General features: G+C 58.8%; 1 protein-coding gene across 1 annotated transcript; it reads left to right on the plus strand.

The window, feature by feature from the left end:
- Nucleotides 1-3,351: 3,351 nt before the first annotated feature.
- PUS1 (pseudouridine synthase 1) lies at nucleotides 3,352-13,205 on the plus strand. The gene is made up of 5 exons (XM_008708331.2): nucleotides 3,352-3,583; nucleotides 4,732-4,869; nucleotides 8,423-8,525; nucleotides 10,914-11,605; nucleotides 12,917-13,205. The coding sequence occupies exons 1-5, from the start codon at nucleotides 3,362-3,364 to the stop codon at nucleotides 12,944-12,946; spliced, it is 1,185 nt and encodes a 394-aa protein (XP_008706553.2). The 5' UTR covers nucleotides 3,352-3,361; the 3' UTR covers nucleotides 12,947-13,205.
- Nucleotides 13,206-17,411: the final 4,206 nt, after the last annotated feature.

Here is a 17,411-nt window from a genome sequence, read left to right on the forward strand (position 1 = left end):
GTGGGCGTAGCTGACGGCTGGTTTGTCGGGATCGCTAGTGTGTCACACGGCATGCAGGGGGGCCTGCAGCAGCACGTGGAGTCGCCCTGCGCGTGACCCCCGGGGCGCAGATCCCCAGGGCACACTGGGTGCTCCGACGTGAGTTCACGACTGTGTCCATCCCCCACCACCAGGGTTGCAGTCTCAGTCCGTGGGGGTCCACCTGGGAGGGGGCGTCGGTTGTGAGGGGAGCCAGCTCCAGACTGCAGCGGCCGCGCCCCGTCTGCCCCATCCGAGGTGCAGGATGTGCTTTCTCTCCTCGTCCTCCCCGAGGCTGTGGTTCTGTCTGGATTTCGGCTGTGTTACAGTTGGAGCTGTATCTCTGCGATGCCTGGTGACCTCCAGCACCCTTTCATGTGCTTGCTGGTCATTTCTAGGGTCTGTAGATTTGCATTTTTAAAACTACATACTGTTTTCGTGAGTTTTAAAAATAGCTCATTACCAGAAAGGCTAACGGCAGTGTTACATGAAAGTGTGCAGAGAGGTAGCCTTAGAGGGGCCAGAGGGTGGGGCCCGGGGTGGGTGGCGCTCTGCTCCTGCCTGGCTTCCTGCAGCCTGCATGCGGTCCCCGCAGACAGGAAGGGCTGTGCTGGTGGGGAACGGGGCCCGGGAGGCGGAGCCCCTTCCGCTCTGTGGGGCTCCTGGAAGAAATGCCCGGAGGATTAAGACAATCCTGGCATTTCGTTGCTAAATTAATAGGCTTCAGAGTTCCATATCCTCCTTTACCCTGCCCTCCCTCTGTTTCTCCATCAACGCCTTGTGCTGGTGGGGGATGTGAGCCTACACGGACACGCGCCATCACCCTGGTCCATAGTTGCTGCTGTCCATTCTGTGGGCGGGACACCCGTATGATGGTACACGTCTACCATCACAGTGTCACGGAGTAGCCCCGATCCTCTGTTCTACCCATTCTTTCCCTCCCCCAATCCCCGGCAAACACTGGTCTTTTTATTGCCTCCATAATTTTGACTTTTCTAGAATGTCACAGAGTTGGAATCAGACTGTGTGCGGCCTTTTCAGACCGGCTTCTTGCACGTAACAAATCTGAGGTTTCTCCGCGTCTTTCCATAGCTCGTTTCCTTCCAGCTCTGAATGATACCGTACTGTTTGGATGGGTCACTTTATCCAGTCTCCAACTGAAGGACACCTTGGTGCTTCCAACTTTGGGCAATTATGGCTGAAACTAGAAGGGTTCTCATGCAGGAACCTGGTGGTAAGCGCTGGGCCCAGGAGGGCTGGGCCTGGGGTGTGGCAATTACCTCCTTTCTGTCTGAGGACCACCCATTCCAGGCACATTCCGGGCACATTCACAGGTGTCCAGGCCCACAGGGGCCTTTGGCCAGGAGGACCAGGGTCAGGCGGGCCACCGTAGCTGGCGGGGTCTGACGAGGGAGCAGGTGTGGTTTGCTCCGCACACAACAGGTCACAGGGAGCCTCTTCCCCCTGACAGTGAGCAGTTCTAACCTATGGTGCTTACCTTCCTGCCCGTTTCACTCCTACCAGGACCCTGGGGCAGGCTCCTGGCAGGGACACATGCCTCCATCCTTCCTGCCTGATGTGGCCTGGCTAGGGGCTCCCCACTCAGGGGCGGCACGTGGTACAGTCGGTGGACTTGGGCCTGGCCCTGAGACAGCCCTCCACCTGGTCTGGGTCTCTGTTCCAGCACCAGAGAATGCTGGGCTCCCATGTGGCAGGGAGGGAGAGACTGTTCCCCGTGGCATAGCCTGAAGTCTCAGCATCAAGCCTCCCTTGGCTGCCTGGCTGGGTTAGTCCTCTGCCCATCTGGAGCCATCCTGGTTGTCAGGGTCCTGGACTCCTGCGGATGCCCTCAGCTTGCGGCCCATGTCCATTTCCCTGTGCCAGGGTGCGGCCCGTGCCCTCAGAGCTGTTAGGGCCAGGAGGGAGCATTCCCGGAAGAGGGCGGGGGTGCCCTGTGTGCAGATGGTGCTCTCTGCAGGGCTGGCCCAATGCTTGCTATGGCTGCTGAGCCACCGGAGCTCCCCAGGTCACCCATGACCATGCCCTTTTGTCAGCCCTGGCACACGGAGGCGGCTCTCTACCCTCCTGCAGAGGGGAGGGCTGTCCTGGGGGTCGTTTAGCAGAAGTGAGCCGTGGGCTCCCACCTGCGTGATCTCAACGCATCCTCACTTTTGAGCTCAGAGGAGACCGAGCATGGTGTGGTCCGGGGGAGACCCTGGTCAGCAACCACCAACCCACTTCCTGTGTCTGGGCCGGCCAGTTGTGGATGTTGCATATGAACGTGCCCTTCGCATCTGGTTTCTTTCACTGCGGGCAGAGTTTCCGAGACTCACATCGTGGGCGCAGCAGCTCCCTTCGTACATGGCGGTTATGACTGTGATGCCCGATCTATTTTTCCGCTGGGTTTGGTCACTGGGCGTCCCCCCACGAGAACGTGAGCTTCCGAGGCCGAGTGTTGTCGCTGCGCTCCTGGTCCACTCCCTGCCGCTGGAAGCCGACCGGTCCGCCTCCCAAGCCCTCCCGCCGGGTTTTCCCGAGGACCGCGCCCCCCGGGTGTGTGGCGTCTGTAGACCGCCGGCTGGCATGGGTCTGGGAGACGCAGAGTCGGGGAGGCGCAGCTGTGCTTCCCTCCCGGCCGGGGCGCACCGACCGCCCTCGGGGTCCTCGTCGGGAACGCGGGGCCCGCGGCGCTTGTCCTCGGAGCACCTGTCCGCCCTAAGCCCGGCTCGGCGCCGCTGCAGGCCCCAAGCCCCGCCCCAGCCCCCGAGCACAGCAGCGGGCTCGAAGCCCCGCCCCGCCCCGCCGCAGGCCCCAAGCCCCGCCCAGCACCACCCCCGGCCCTAAGCCCCGCCCGGCGGGACTTTTGTCCGCGCCCGGCCGCCGTCGGGCGCGCGTTCCACTTCCGCCTTCGCCCACGTGGTCCGGCTCCGGCTCAGTCCGCGCGACGTGGTGGGGCGGGTGGAGTGCGTCTCAGTTCGAGAGAGAGTAGAGCCGAGCCCCCGGACTTTCCGGGGAAGCCGGTCGGGCGGGGCGGGAGGGGCGGGAGGGGCGGGACGGGTAGGGGGCGCTAGGGAGGTCGGCCGCCGGCCGAGGGGGCGCTCCGGGGGAGGGGGCTGGGCCCGTGCCGCCCCCGCCCCAACAACCCACTCCCTGCCGCGCATGGCGGCCCGCAGCCTGCGGGCGGCGGCCGGGGCCCTGCGGAGAGCCTGCGGAGCGTGGAGCCCGCGCCTGGGACGGCGTCTGTTCTGGTAACCGCGGCGCGTCGCCCGGGCCCCCGCTGTCCAGGCCGCGCGTCCCGGCCGCGTCGCTCACGCTGGCTCCGTGTCCTTGCAGCTCGCCCCCCATGGCCGGGAACGTGCAGGCCCCCGCCCCCGTGGGCGCCGCGCGGGAGCAGGACCGGAAGGCCCGGAGCGGGTGGCAGGGCGGGGCCCGGATCTGGGAGGACGCCGAGCAGCAGGCCAAGAAGCTCAAGAGCAGCCCGGACGGCGAGCCGCACAGGAAGCTGCCCAAGCGGAAGATCGTGTTGCTCATGGCCTATTCCGGGAAGGGCTACCACGGCATGCAGGTGAGGGTGTTCAGTGCCGCCCGGAGCGTCTAACACAGCCATGCCTGGGCTCGCTGGGTGTTGTAATAATTCTCACCTCGGACAGCGGGACGACTGGAGTTCTTCGGGGTCTCGTTTTAAGGAAGAGTGTAGGTCGCACCGGGGAAACTGATGTCGCGGCGTGGGGTCGACTGTGCCGACGGGGCGGGTGACTCTGCCTCAGGGATGGTCGGGCCACCCCCGCTGCTCTGTGCGGCTGAAGAAATGCTTTTGGGGCTGTGATTTTGATGGGGCGCACTTTTGCCTTAGGCGCGGTCTTGAGAACTTCGCTGTGTCCCAACTTCTGTTTCTGTTTGCCTCAGTTTCCCTGTTAGGGAAATGGGGGGTTGGAGAGTGACAGTGGCTCACGGTGCTGATGGAAGGGCATATTGAGACCCTGCCACTCGGCCGCCTTCCCCACCGCTGCAGCTCTCTGTCCCTGCCTGTGGGTGTTTGAGCAGCATTTATGACTTGATGCTTGCAGTGAGGACCGTGAGGTAGACCTTGGGAAGAACTTCCCCCTGTGGTGATCTTGGCAGAGTGCTTGTAGGCCTTCGTGTCCCTGGTGTGGGGAAGGTTTTCTCTGAGAAGTGTCAGGGTGGTCGCATGACCTCATTGATAAGGGGGTTGGGGGGGGTCCTGCGGGCCTTAGGTTGTAGTTAGGGCACGCTGAGAGGGGTAGTGTTAGGAGGTTCTAGAAGCAGTGGGTTGTCTTTCCAAATCCAGTCCTAGCGTCCTCAGGTGGGTTTCCCCGCTTTGAGTCACGGGGCCTCCTCCCCATGGCGATAAGGGGGTGGTGTCCGTCTACAGCCAGCTGCTGCTGACAGATTTGTCTCCAGCAGGAGGGGTGCTGGTTTCAGATCTGACCAGGTGGGAGGAAACAGCGTCTCAGGTGATATTCTCCATGGGCTGTTTACCTGGCTGCCGAGGGTGGGGGGTTTCTAAGAGACTGGGTGCCCTCAGGTAATTGTCCTACGTGCCACAGGACGGGGAAGAGCCGCGGTGTGTCCCCAGGGCCGCAGGTGTGGGCCCAGCACCCAGGTGCCCTATGGGGAGCAGCACAGGCCTAGGGCTCCTATCTGTGGGCAGTGACTGAGTGAAGAAACCTGGTTTTCTACTCTTTGTTTCAGAGGAATGTTGGGTCTTCACAATTCAAGACCATCGAAGATGACTTGGTGTCTGCCCTGGTTCAGTCGGGTTGTATTCCTGAAAATCACGGCGAAGACATGAGGAAAATGTCCTTCCAGCGGTGCGCCCGGACAGACAAGGTAGGCGCCGGCTCTGCCCTTCCCCTGCAGGTTCGAGCAGCACCTGAAACCGGTCTGTGCACCCTTCACAGCACACGTCAGCGTCTTTATTCGTCCGGACTCTTGGCTCTGAGTGACAGATGCACAGACCAAACTAGGCAAAACGGGAGGAAAGCCGTCGCCTCGTGTCACTGAGAAGTTCTCTAAGCATTTCCAGTCCGGGTGTGGCTGGACGTGGGTGCTCACTGCTGCCCAGACTTCATGTCCGTACGTTCTCCTCTGTGGCCGCTGCAGGTGGCCGCACGGTCACACTGTCCATGCAGCTCAAGCTTGAATGTCCCGTTTTCCAAGAGGGGAAAGGATATAGGTGACCCTGGTGTGATAATTTGCTCTATTTAACTTAGTTTATCTAAGATAGTCTTTTTTTTTTTTTTTTTTTACTGTGTAATGAACAGAAATACAATCAGCAGAACGTAATTCCCGTTCTGTGTGTGCATGTGTGTCACGGCTTGGCAGTCTGCTATGTATTCCACGCTCACGGCGCATCACCACCACACTGGCCACGTCTTGTGGACTGGGGAGCCTCAGTGGCTGTGGCCGGTGCTGTCCACTCGGTCCCAAGATTGAGTCTCACTGCTCTGACTCACTGCCTCACACATTTGTCCCGGGCTTAGTCCTGGTCGGCGTGGCAGCCATTCCCGGCAGTCTCGCCCTGTTGTGTTCCTGGGTATGGGTCTGGCATGGACAGGAGCTCCCCAGGGGAGTGTGGAGGGGAGCCGGGGAGGTGGGTAGGGCAGAGGGCACGAACCTCAAGTTCTTCTCCGGCAGGTATGAAATGCAGAGTGCATCATATGCCTTCTGCCTCCGCTCTGCAACCCCGGCCCTGAGATGCTTCTGTGGCCGCCTGACGTCCTTGGGGGTGTGACACAGACACGGGCAGGTCGGGGTCCTGAGCAGCTGAACAATGGTACCAGGTCCCCTGGGTTTGTGTGCCAGGCGGGGACCACAAAACTGGTGCACTGTGCAGATAGTGGAGAACAAACACCGGGCTGCAGGTTCGAGTCTTGTAGGCGACGCAGTGACGTTTCTCACGGCTCAGGGTCGGGTGCTGTGGTTCCTTATAGTTTCCCTTTTCTCCTGAATTGTTCCAGTGACAGCTTTCTGGTAGTTTTCAAGGCAGAGGAAAGGCAGATATTTGCCTGAGCTCACGGAGAGAGCGCTTCAGAGCGTGGTTCTTAGAGATTGTTCTGTTCGAATGTGTTTCCCTCTTAAAGTTTGGTAAAGCTGGAGAAACGCGAAGCTTCTCATACTAACATCCCAGCTCATCTCTCCACTGTATGTCCTGCCCCTTGGATGAAGAAACGATAGCATTTTCTTAGTTTTTATTTCAGAATCTTTAAAAAGCAGGTTTGCTAAGATATAATTCTCTTCTTATAGTTTGCCCACCCAGAGTGTACGATTCAGTGGATGCTAGTGTGTTCGCACAGTTGTGCGGCTGTCCCTGCAGCTGGTCTGTGCACACTTTCATCTCTCCAGAAAGGACCCCAGCACCCTTAGCCGTCTCTCCCGCCCCAGAAGCACCTCTAGAACTTTCTCATTTACACACGTGATTGATACAAAAACACAGCCATGCCATTTATCTTCGTTCCTTTGTTTTTTAAGATTTTGTTTTTTTAAGTAACCTGTACACCCAAGATGGGGTTTGATCCCACAGCCCTGAAATCAAGAGTTGCATACTTCACTGACTGAGCCAGCCAGGCTCTCCTTTTAGTTCCTTTTTTTGATCTAAGTGTTTGAAATCAGTTGTGTATTTCTCGCTAATGGAATGGCTGTCTAGTGCCCTCTGTGGCTGCACGTGGCCAGATGTTCTGTAGTGGACGACATGGGTCTGGGGGCAGCGGATTTAGTCTGGGTAACATTTTCAGTGCTAATTTTTTGTATCTTTTTAAAATCTTTCCAGTTGTTTTTTGGGGGGGGGGCAGAGGGCGAGGGAGAAGCAGGTTCCTGCTGAGCAGGGAGTCTGATGCAGGACTTGATCTCAGGACCCCCGGATCATGACCTGAGCTGAAGGCAGACGCTTCGCCAACTGAGCCACGCAGGCGCTCCCATCTCTCCAGTTTTCTGTTTGGAAAAATGTCAGCCCTGCAGACTTGTGGGGAGTATCTCAGTGGATGCCAGACCAACCCTCTCCTCTGTTCAGCAGTGATACCGTTTTGCCGTTTTGCCATGTTGGTTTTCTATGTCCTTTCTTCCCCTTAAACCGTTGGAGAGTCCGTTATGGACCTCATTCACCCCGAAAGCCTTAGGCCTGAATGTGCAGGGACAGGGGTGCCCCTGGGAACTTCCCCTTGGGCGGTCCAGCCCTGTTGGAGCACTGCTACCCACACGCCTCGGTTTGTTCCTGACCCAGTGCCTGAGCCGCAGTCGGCATGCACACGTACTCCCGTCCTTTGAGCTCCCTGTAATCTAAAATGGTTTCTGTCTCTCTGGTCCTTCCCGGCATGTTTTTGGACCATTGAAGCCAGTTGTTCAGACAAACGCCTTAGTCGGGATTTGTCCGATTGTTCTCATGACTCGATTCAGATAAAGATTTGGGCAGGGGTGTTACGTGTATTGTGGTCTGATGTCTCGACCCGGGTTTGTGGAGCGTCTTCAGATGATGTTCACACGGCACTGACGTGTTTGACGCGGCTGATGCTGGGCTGCCCCCCGCGTCTGCTCCCAGGACAGCACCCCGCCCGCCCTCCCATCCATTTCCCTGCCTCTGCATGGTCTTGCCATGTTAGACGAAGGCGCGGCACTGGGGGGAAGTGTGCTCACCCTGACGGGTGTTGCCTGCGTAAGCAGCTCCCCTTCCCTGTCCAGGTCATCACCCGTCCTCTCCTGACTTATGTGGCACAGTGGTCCCCCCTGGTTTGTGGGGGTTGTGTTCCAGGACCACTGGTGGATGCCTGCCCTGTCGATGGTGCAGAAGCCCCATGATACAGTGTGCTCGTGAACGCGGCCAAGGGAGAGATGAGCAATGGTCACTCAGGGCAAAACAGGATGTTTTAGCCGTGTGCTGGCCTGGAAGTTACATGAGCGGGGGCTCTCAGAAGGCCTCCGGGCCAAACCCACCGTCCGCGCGAGATATGCCCACGTGATGGGGTAGGGGTGTGGATGGCGTGGGCTTGTGCTGGAGCGCGAGGCTCCTCCTGGGGGAGCATCAGCAGCGTGGGTGACTGGGCACCTGGAGTGGGGATGGCGACACCGTGGACGACCCGGGGCGACCGCTCTTCCTTGTTGGCCATTGTTTGCTCTTTTTCCCCACGTCTTGCGGAGTTCGGTCCGGAGGGGCCTTCATTTCCTACCTGCATGACCTGTATTTCGCTGGGATCTGAACCATCAGTGACCTTCACCTGTTGTGCTCGCCCGGCGCTTTGTGAGTTGAGCGCCGTCTGCAGGTCTCACCAGCCCCTCAGATGCGTTTCTAAAGTCAGAACTTGCACCGGAAACGGAGCAGCCTTGGCACAGTCCTTTGTCCAGGAGAGCACCTTACAGAGGGGTGTGCCTGACCCTTCTGCTTCCTTTGCAGGGCGTGTCTGCGGCGGGGCAGGTCGTGTCCCTGAAGGTGTGGCTGATTGACGACATTTTAGAAAAGATCAACAGCCACCTTCCGCCTCACATTCGGATACTGGGTAAGCGCTGCAGGGCAGGCCGCGCGCCCGTGGTGGCTGGTCGTGCAGGGACGTGAAGCTCTCCAGATTGCTCTGGTGCGGAATGAGGACGTGGGAGCCGTTGCTTAGCGGTTGGGAGGAGTGGTTGTGAGTCGTCTCAGAGTTCGCTGTCCCCTCCTCCTGAAGGGATGAGCTGGACAGACACTCGGGAGCTCCCTTCATGGCAGCACCTTCTTTCAACCAAACACTGGACACGAATGTCCAGATTCGGTTAAAACAAGGGTGATGATTCCCTTTTATAACGAGCCTGATAAATGGGATTCTTAGGTCTTTGTTAAAACAATCCCATCTGACGCTCTGCCTTGGCGTGGTGCGTTCGGGCCGTTGATGTTCCTGTGGTATTGGGTGGGTTGGTTGGTGTAGACCTTGCCCTCTATTGCTTTTTCACTCTCCTGTGTTCTCCTTTTCTTCTGTTCTTTTGGATTAATGAATGTTTTTCATCATTCCATTTCATTATTACCTTGGTTGCCTTGTGGGGTGTAATTTGCTGTGGTTTTTCAGTCATTGCTTTGGGGGTTAAAGCAGGGGTCGGTAGACCCTCTGTAGCAGGCCAGACCGTACGGCCACCTGACCTTGGTTTCGGCCCCACCTGCTCCTTGACTTTCACCCCGCCCCCTGTCTTTGCAAATGGGCTATTTGGAGGCTGTGTCTGTTCAAGCATCCTTGTCTGACACCCACTCACCCTGCTTCTTGTAGCGTTTGAAGACGACAGCAGCATCCCTGCATCTTTCCCCTCGGCCTTGCAGCTGATGTCTGTGTATCGTGCGACCACATGTGGTACCAGCCCACATGGCGTTGTTTTTCCTTTAGCAGCCAATTGCAAAAACCGTTTGAGGTATAATTGATGTATAATGAGCCCCGTATTTATGCGTACAGTTTTGCCGCGTGTACGTATGTGCGTGGACGCCTGTGGAACCCTCCTGGATCGGACCTGAACCCCTCCCCCCCGCTCCTCCTCATTGGCCGCCACCGATGGGCGTTCTCTCGCCGCGGATTAGTTCGTTCCGTTAGCACTTTACGTGAACAGAATCAGGTCATATGTCTGGCTGCTTGCACGGAGCTGGGTGTTGTGTGGACCCCGCCACACGGGCGTGCCACACGTGGTTTCTCTGTGTGCCCCCCAAGGGTGCTGGGCTTCCACGTGCCCGTGGATAAAGCTGCCACGGGGGTTTGGTGCAAGTAAATGTGTTCTCACCATGAAGTTAGTGACGCTTATTGGTTACTTTGTTTGCTGTGCTGCAGCCTTTCTCTGCCTCAGGAGGGTCTTCTCCGGGGACACTCCTCACTGAGTAAGCCCTCGTGAAGGCCACTTGACGCGTTTGCACGGGAAGGTCTTCTGTGTAGTCCGTAGATCAGGCCCCAGTTTTGCTAAAAACAACGCTGAATCCCGTACAGTAACCACAGTGCTTAGCGCTACTTATGCAATGTGACACGTGGGGTGGTTTCCCTTGTTGCGGCCCCAGAGCATGGCCGTCGGGCAGCCCGGGCGCCGATCCCGGCAGACAGCCACCTGCACGACGCGTCCTGGCGATGCTCGGTGCAGATGAAAGTGAATTCTATGCCAGGCAAAAAAGAAAACCTGAAATTACCCCCAAATGAGACACGACAGTCGAGGGAGAGCAAGGAGGGCAGGAGCCCTGGTGTCTGCTCGCCTGTGAGGCACAGGCCTAGACACACCCCGTAGCCCCGTGAGCTCGGGTGAGGGCAGGCCTGCTGTCTGGGACCCTGGCACAGCTCGGGCAGCACCCCCGAGTCCCAGTTCTTGCCAGGACTTATGTGTCCTCGGGGAAATTCTCTACGCGCACGTTCGCTTCTGTGCTTCGCACAAGCGGAGCCCTGTGTGCTTCACGGTGTCTTTGTTCTTTCACTTCTAGTTCGCGTGTTTGTCGAGCTCCTGCTGGGTCTGTCAGCACTCAGAGCGCAGGGCCTTTGCAGACCTGCCGTCCTGACGTTTGGGGGCTGCCTGCTGCTTCATCCTGCGAACATTCCAGAACGTCTGCGATCATGTTTTTCTTGCTGGACTTTCTGAGTTGTCTTTCGTTGTTTATGGTGTTGCTTTTAGACGTGCTGCTGCCTGGTGGCCTCGCGTAGGATAACTTGTAGGGTGTGGTTTCAGGTCCGTCATGTATTCCGTGGAGAGCCTCACAGGGCGAGAGCATGCACTTCCCTGTCCCTCCGCGAACCCTGGGTTTTAATAAACGGCCCGTGTTTTTGATGAGTTGGTTTGCGTAACGCTGCCGTTGAGCGTCAGGCGCGTGCGGGTTCGGTGCAAGGAGGCCAGGCCCAGGTCTGGTCCAGGCGCTCGTTGGCAGGGAAGCGTCGTCCTCACTTGCCTCCTCTCCCCCCAAGGACTGAAGAGGGTCACGGGCGGCTTCAACTCCAAGAACAAGTGTGACGCCAGGACCTATTTCTACATGCTGCCCACGTTCGCCTTCGCCCACAAGGACCACGACGTGCAGGATGAGCGCTACCGGCTGAGCGCAGAGACGCTGCGGCGCGTGAACGGGCTCCTCGCCTGCTACAGGGGCACGCACAACTTCCACAACTTCACCTCGCAGAAGGGGCCCCGCGAGGCCAGCGCTCGGCGCTACATCCTGGACATGTTCTGTGAGGAGCCTTTTGTGCGGGAGGGCATGGAGTTCGCGGTGATCAAGGTGAAGGGGCAGAGCTTCATGACCCACCAGATCAGGAAGATGGTTGGCCTGGTGGTGGCCATCGTCAAGGGCTACGCCCCCGAGAGCGTGCTGGAGCGCAGCTGGGGGGAGGCGAAGGTGGACGTGCCCAAGGCGCCAGGGCTTGGCCTGGTCCTGGAGCGCGTGCACTTCGAGAAGTACAACCAGCGCTTTGGCAACGACGGGCTGCACGAGCCACTGGACTGGACGCGGGAGGAGGCAGGGGTCGCGGCGTTCAAGGAGCAGCACATCTACCCCACCATCATCAGCACCGAGCGCCGCGAGCGGTCCATGGCCCAGTGGCTGAGCACCCTGCCCGTGCATGACTTCAGCGCCACCACGCACGGGGCAGCCAGCCCAGGCGCCAAGGTGGGGGCTGGGGCCGTGAGGCTGGAGGCTGGGGCCCCGGGGCTGCCGCAGGCCCTCCCTTTCGGGAGCTTGGCCAAGCTTCTCGCCTGCTCTGCACTGCTGTCCTTGCGTCCGTCATGCAGACGAGCAAGCTGAGGTGCAGGGAGGTGTGTCAGGCTCTTGGGGTCACACAGCTGCGATGAGCGGGGCCAGGGCGTTGGACCGGGTGGCTGGTGACCCCACAGTGCTGCTTTGTGTTCGCTCCCCACTCAGTGCCTAGTGACCTTGGACAGAGGCTGTGCTCGATGGCCTGCCTTCCTGATTTTGGGACGGAGGTGTGAGGATGAGCACTTTGGGGTCCTCAGCACGTGTCTGTTGTCACACCTGCTCTGGAACGTGGGGTCCCTTGGGAGAGGCACGTGGGGTGCTTGGCGCCCACTCCGGGTGGTTGCTGTGTGGCGCGGCCTCCTGCTAGGGCCGCGGCTGCAGGTGGCTCGTCCCTGCCGGTAGTGTTAGGAGGAGGGCACCTGTGTGAGGCCCTGAAGTTAACCGTAGTCTGCAGCTGGAGTTCTTTCCCTGGGGCGGGAGACGTCCCCGAGCCTGGGTTCTCTGCTGGCCCAGCAGCTCTCCACTGGCGCAGTCCCACCCATCGTCTGTGCGCTCAGAAGCACGTGCTCCTTCTGGCACACCCGGGGTTGTAAAGTGACGCACGCAGGTAAGGGAAGCCAGCCACGTGGGCCAGGTGTGGGAGAGCAGGTCAGGGAGGTGATGGGGATCGGACACTGGCAGGCGGGAGCGCTCCTGCTCTGTCTCACGGCCAGCGGGGGGAGGGCCACGCCGGGAGAGCAGAAGCTTTTCCCGGGAGAGACAGGCATCCCGGGATTTTATGTGAGATCTTCTGCTCTTGAGGGTTGATGGTGACTAGTTCTCCCAAGCACTGTGAGGCCAGACGGAGTGTGTGTGCAGATTCGAGCTGGGGGCCAGACGTGCCCTCTGCTGGACTCCTGCGAGGACAGGCTCCTGCCGCTTGCTCTCTTCACACCTGAGGGAGGGCCTGCGCTTGTCCAGTATGGAGTAGCCCCGTTTTGTGTGCCCCGAAAGCATTGCGTCCTGAGGGGATCTGATGGAGCCCCACGAAGACCCCCTTGCCCCCAGCCTTGGCTTTCCCTGCCCAGGTCGGACTCTTGAACTGTTGGCGTGGAGACCAGGAGTCGGGCTGAGAGCAAGTGCTTGTGCTTGTCTGTGGCGATGGGGCAGGTGGGGGGCGGGCCCTGATGCTGAGCCCCGCCCCCCCCGGGAGGAAGCACCCACACTTTTGCTCTTGTCCTGCAGGTGCCCAGCCCCCTAGGAGACAGTGACTGAGGTGGCGGCCGCCCGCTGGAGCGCCTTTGGGCTGGCCCAGTGTGTGCCAGGAGCCGCTGCCGCTGCGGGCCGTCCTCGCCAGCATGGGAGAGCCGCGCCGCGGCCCCGCAACCTCAGGGTCTCGAGACCTGCATCACGCTGGGTTTCATCACAGGGAGGACCTGCTGCGAATACGTTAACCGTATACACCTCAGCATGTAAAGACACTATTTTTTTAAAGAAGCAGTTTTCTTATTAAATAAGTACAAACTTTGCTTAAGTCATGCCATTTTTTACTTTTCACTTCGTCGCTCCTGTGTGTTTAGTCTCCAGAGAGGGAGAGAGTGCTGGTGCTGTTAGCACAGTGGCGTCGACGGGTGGAGGCTGGAGCAGGTGGGCACAGGAGGCTCCTGGGACCGGCCATCAGGACCGGGCTTGGCGGCTGCCTGTGTCGTACAAGCCTGACAGGCAGCCTGCACAGGGCGGGCCCTTTCCACGTGTGGCCTTCACCCTGGTCACATCCACCCCAGCCCTGCCCACGTCCCAGGTGGGAGGAGTGGGACGGGTGAAGGGACAGTTGCGCCCTCGGTGAGCTCTCCCAGCAGAAGACCCACCAGTAGCTTCTTCCCCTCATTGTCAAGGGCAGGTCAGGTGGTCCGGTCTAGCTGCAAGGGATGCTGGGAGATGCCCTTTACCAAGTGGCAGGCGCTGCAGCTCAGCCCAGGAGTGACCTCTCAGCGAGGAAGGGGGTCTGGTGACAGGCGGGCCGTGGGCAGTTCCCGGGGGGGAGGTGGTGTGTTCTGTGTGTGCGTGCTGGTGTCTGCGCGTGCACGATGATGCACGCGCGCAGGAGATGGACGGAGTCTGTACGCGTGTGTACGCACGTGTGCTTGTGTGCCTGCACAGGTGCTTGTATGCACGTGTGTGCATGCATGTGACGGGGGGGTGCATGGGCACACCCGTGTGTGCACGGAGCTCGGCACATCTCTTCGAGGGCTGCTTCAGGGTGGACAGACGGTGCCGTGTCAGGAAAACCACTGAGGTTGCTGGTGGTGGCCAGGGGCAGGCCGTGTGCAGAGGGTGAGTGAGGTGTGGGGGGCACCAGAAAAGCCGCTGGGCTTCCTGCTGCCAGGTGGACAGAGGTGAGGGCAGGAGGGAGGACTGAAGGCTGACTTGGGCCTTAGGTTTGAGGGACTGATGAGATGGGGCCTTGGGGAAGGGCAGTTTGGAGGAGGGGTGGACATTGGTGTTAGGCGTGGGCTCTTTGCTAAGTCATTTCCGAGGGCAGAAATCAGCCGGATGACTGCTGGGGCCACGACTTCTCCCATGAAAGGCCACAAAGCCTTGGTCTGAGGATCAGTGAAACCTCCGGAGTAGATTGCTCCCAAATGTGACTCCAGGGAATGAATGGATGACCCGTGTGAGTCACCTTGGAGGATCCATGGATGTGTGGCATTTTCAAGTCATGAATATGCTTGAAGCCACAGCACAGAAGGGAGAAGGTCTTCTGCCCTCGTTCTAGGGCCTCTCTCCGGAGGCTGTGGCTTTTCCCAGAGAGCTCTGTGCACAGCCCAGCCCATCTGATCCCCCCCTCACACAGACGGCAGCTTGCAACACACTTACTTCACTCTTGCCTGTCTCAGCGTAGCTTGGCTTTGCGGTCACGAATGTCTGCATTGTTCTTGCTGGTGGCTCAGTGCATCCTGCTGCCAACCCTATACATCCTCGTTCCCATGTGTGAGGAGCTGTGGATGCAAAATCAGTGGTCTAGGGGCGCCTGGGTGGCACAGCGGTTAAGCATCTGCCTTCGGCTCAGGGCGTGATCCTGGCGTTCTGGGATCGAGCCCCACATCAGGCTCCTCCGCTATGAGCCTGCTTCTTCCTCTCCCACTCCCCCTGCTTGTGTTCCCTCTCTCGCTGGCTGCCTCTCTCTGTCAAATAAATAAATAAAATCTTAAAAAAAAAAATATCGGTCTGATGTGTTCTAACGGCCACTTGGCTTTGATGGCTTTTGTCCTCCATAGAGCCCTGCCGATGTCACGTGACGGGACCTGCCCCCGACTCCCTCTAGAACCTCAAGGGAGAAAGCCTGACCTTGGGGCCAGCCTTTTCCTGGGTTTCGTGATCCTTCCCTGAGTGTGGAAGGCACAGAAAGTTAGGGCCAGGATCCAGAAAGTTATCTGCCAGAATGCAGTGTTATCCCAAGGACACAGGAGAGCAAGACCCCGCACCTCCTTTCCCTGCCCTGGCCCCTGCACGAGGGAGGAGCCCAGCTGCCTGCCGGCTCCCCACATCGGTCAGCATGTAAGATGTGCACTCGAGTCAGCCCCTGGGAAGTGATGGGAAATCACGTGAGCCACTCTGTGTGTACCAGGACCACGCAGGTCTCTGAGAGGGAACACATCGCTGTCTGGTTCTGTGTGTAGCTGGGCAGACGTTTTCTTTAGGAAACTTGGGGCTTACAGATTGTTGGGGGTGGGGGGCTCGAGGACCTGGTTTGGGACTGGACCAGATCCTCTGCAGTGATTCCCAGAACAGTACAGAACTGGCCCACTGAGGCACCTGCTCCTCATGCTGCCTTGGGCTGGGGGGTCGGGGGGACCGGAGGACCCGGAGCCCCCCCCACACGGCCACACACCTGCAGCTGCTGACAAGCCATCCAGAGCTGTGGCCTGGGAGCAAGGGTTCACGTCAAGAAAACACCGTCCACAGCTCCACGTTGATGGCCACCCAGCACTGGGCCTCGCTTGCAGGAGAGACATGTGTCAGCCCTGCTTTTGGGCAGCAGGTGCAGCCAGGAGCAGCAGGAAGGAGGTGGCCTCCTCCCTATCACCTCCAGCCTTGCCCAAACGCAGCAAACAGAAGGGACCTCCCTCAGCTGGGACTCTGGCAGATGGAGTTTTTAACTTACTGGCTTCAGCAAGTAAGAGGGTGGCTTGAAGGTTCAAAGACCCAGTCCCCACCCAGGCTATTCAGTAGGATGGAGAATGTGCTTTAGACCATGGCTCTGGAACAGCTGGTAAGTGGGTAAGCCCACTCCTGTCTCCTTTTTAAAGCCAGGGTTTGTTTTTCTAAAATCTTCAGTTTAACATCAGAGGGCATTTGCATCTGCACTTTATCGAGTTAGTCTTCTAATTCTTCTTTTTTCAATTTGTTAAGATTTTTAAAAAAATTTTTTTAAAGTAATCTTTATATCCAATGTGGGCCTCGAACCCACAACCCAGAGATCAAGAATCCCACGCTCCACCCAACTGAAAGCCTGCAGGTGTCCCTAACCTTCATTTTTTAAAATGAGTTTTTTATTGAGATATAATGCACATCCCATAAACACATCCTTTCAAAGTGCACAATTCAGTGGTTTTTAGTACATTCACAAAGTTGTGCAACCACCGGCGCTACCTAATTTCACAACATTTTTATCAACCCCAAAGGAAATCCCACATCCATATGCAGTTATTGTGGATCTGCCTATTGTGCACATTTTGTATAAATGGAACCCTACAGTATGTGGCTTTCCATGTCTGGTTTCTCCCACCGAGCGCCGGTTTTGTTTTTGTTTTACTATTTTTTTAAAAAAGGGTTTATTAGAGAGAGAGATCATGAGCGGCAGGGAGGGGCACAGGCAGAGGTGAAGCCGACTCCCTGATGAGCAGGGAGCCGGACGCGGGGCTCAATCCCAGGACCCCAGGATCATGACCTGAGCCGAAGGCAGACGCTTCAGGGACTGAGCCCCCCAGGTGCCCCATCCACCGCATTTTTGAATATTACTCTTGATTAACAAACGAAAATGGTTTTCTAGTTTGTCTCCCATTCTTTGGGAGGTGAGTTATAAAAGGATTGATTCCTCAAACCTTTCCTGGATTCTTGCCATGTGTCAGGCTCTGTACCGGGCTCAGGGATTGCAAAGATTCAGGCAGCTTTCCTGCCCTCACTTAAAAGGGGGGTGGGAGTGGGAGAGGCATCCAGTCCGGGAGGACGCGGGCCTGGCGGTTCGGGGCACGGAGCGCCACGGGGAGCGAGGGTAGTGTCTTCCAGGTTCGTGTGCCCTGTCGCGGGTGTCCGCGACCCAGCCCCCCGGTGCGCCACATTCCCCGCGCAGCCGTTGATGGGGCTGTTTCCGTTTCTCGGCTCCGGTGAGCGGCGGGGTCGTGTCCCCAGGAGCCCGGGGTCGGACGGCACCAGGACGCTCTGCTGCCGGCCGCCGTGGCCAGAGTGGGGGAGTCGGGGCTCGCCCCCCACTTCGCCTCCTCCGGCCGGGGAGCCCGCCCGCCCCCGCCGGTGCGCAGGTGCCCCACCCGGGACATGTCTAAGGACCGTCCGCCGTCCGCTCGTGGGGCCCTAAGTCCCTGGTCTCTTCGGGATGTCGACCCCTGAGCCGGGGTCTCCCATTCGGGGGCCATCCCCTCTCTGCCGTCTTCACCTCTGGCGCCAGCCCCCTTCCGTCTGATGCTATCCGCGGGTCTAGTGCCCTGCGACTCCCGGGGCC

The sequence above is a fragment of the Ursus maritimus genome, unplaced genomic scaffold, assembly GCF_017311325.1.
Source record: "Ursus maritimus isolate PB19 unplaced genomic scaffold, ASM1731132v1 scaffold_33, whole genome shotgun sequence".
NCBI classification, from domain to species: Eukaryota; Metazoa; Chordata; class Mammalia; order Carnivora; family Ursidae; genus Ursus; species Ursus maritimus.

Bases quoted from the DNA above. Each gene is read 5' to 3' on its own strand.
- PUS1 (XM_008708331.2), top strand. From the start codon at position 3,362: ATGGCCGGGAACGTGCAGGCCCCCGCCCCCGTGGGCGCCGCGCGGGAG. The intron at 3,584-4,731 runs GTGAGGGTGTTC...TCTTTGTTTCAG, and splicing joins AGGGCTACCACGGCATGCAG to AGGAATGTTGGGTCTTCACA. The intron at 11,606-12,916 runs GTGGGGGCTGGG...CTTGTCCTGCAG, and splicing joins CAGCCAGCCCAGGCGCCAAG to GTGCCCAGCCCCCTAGGAGA.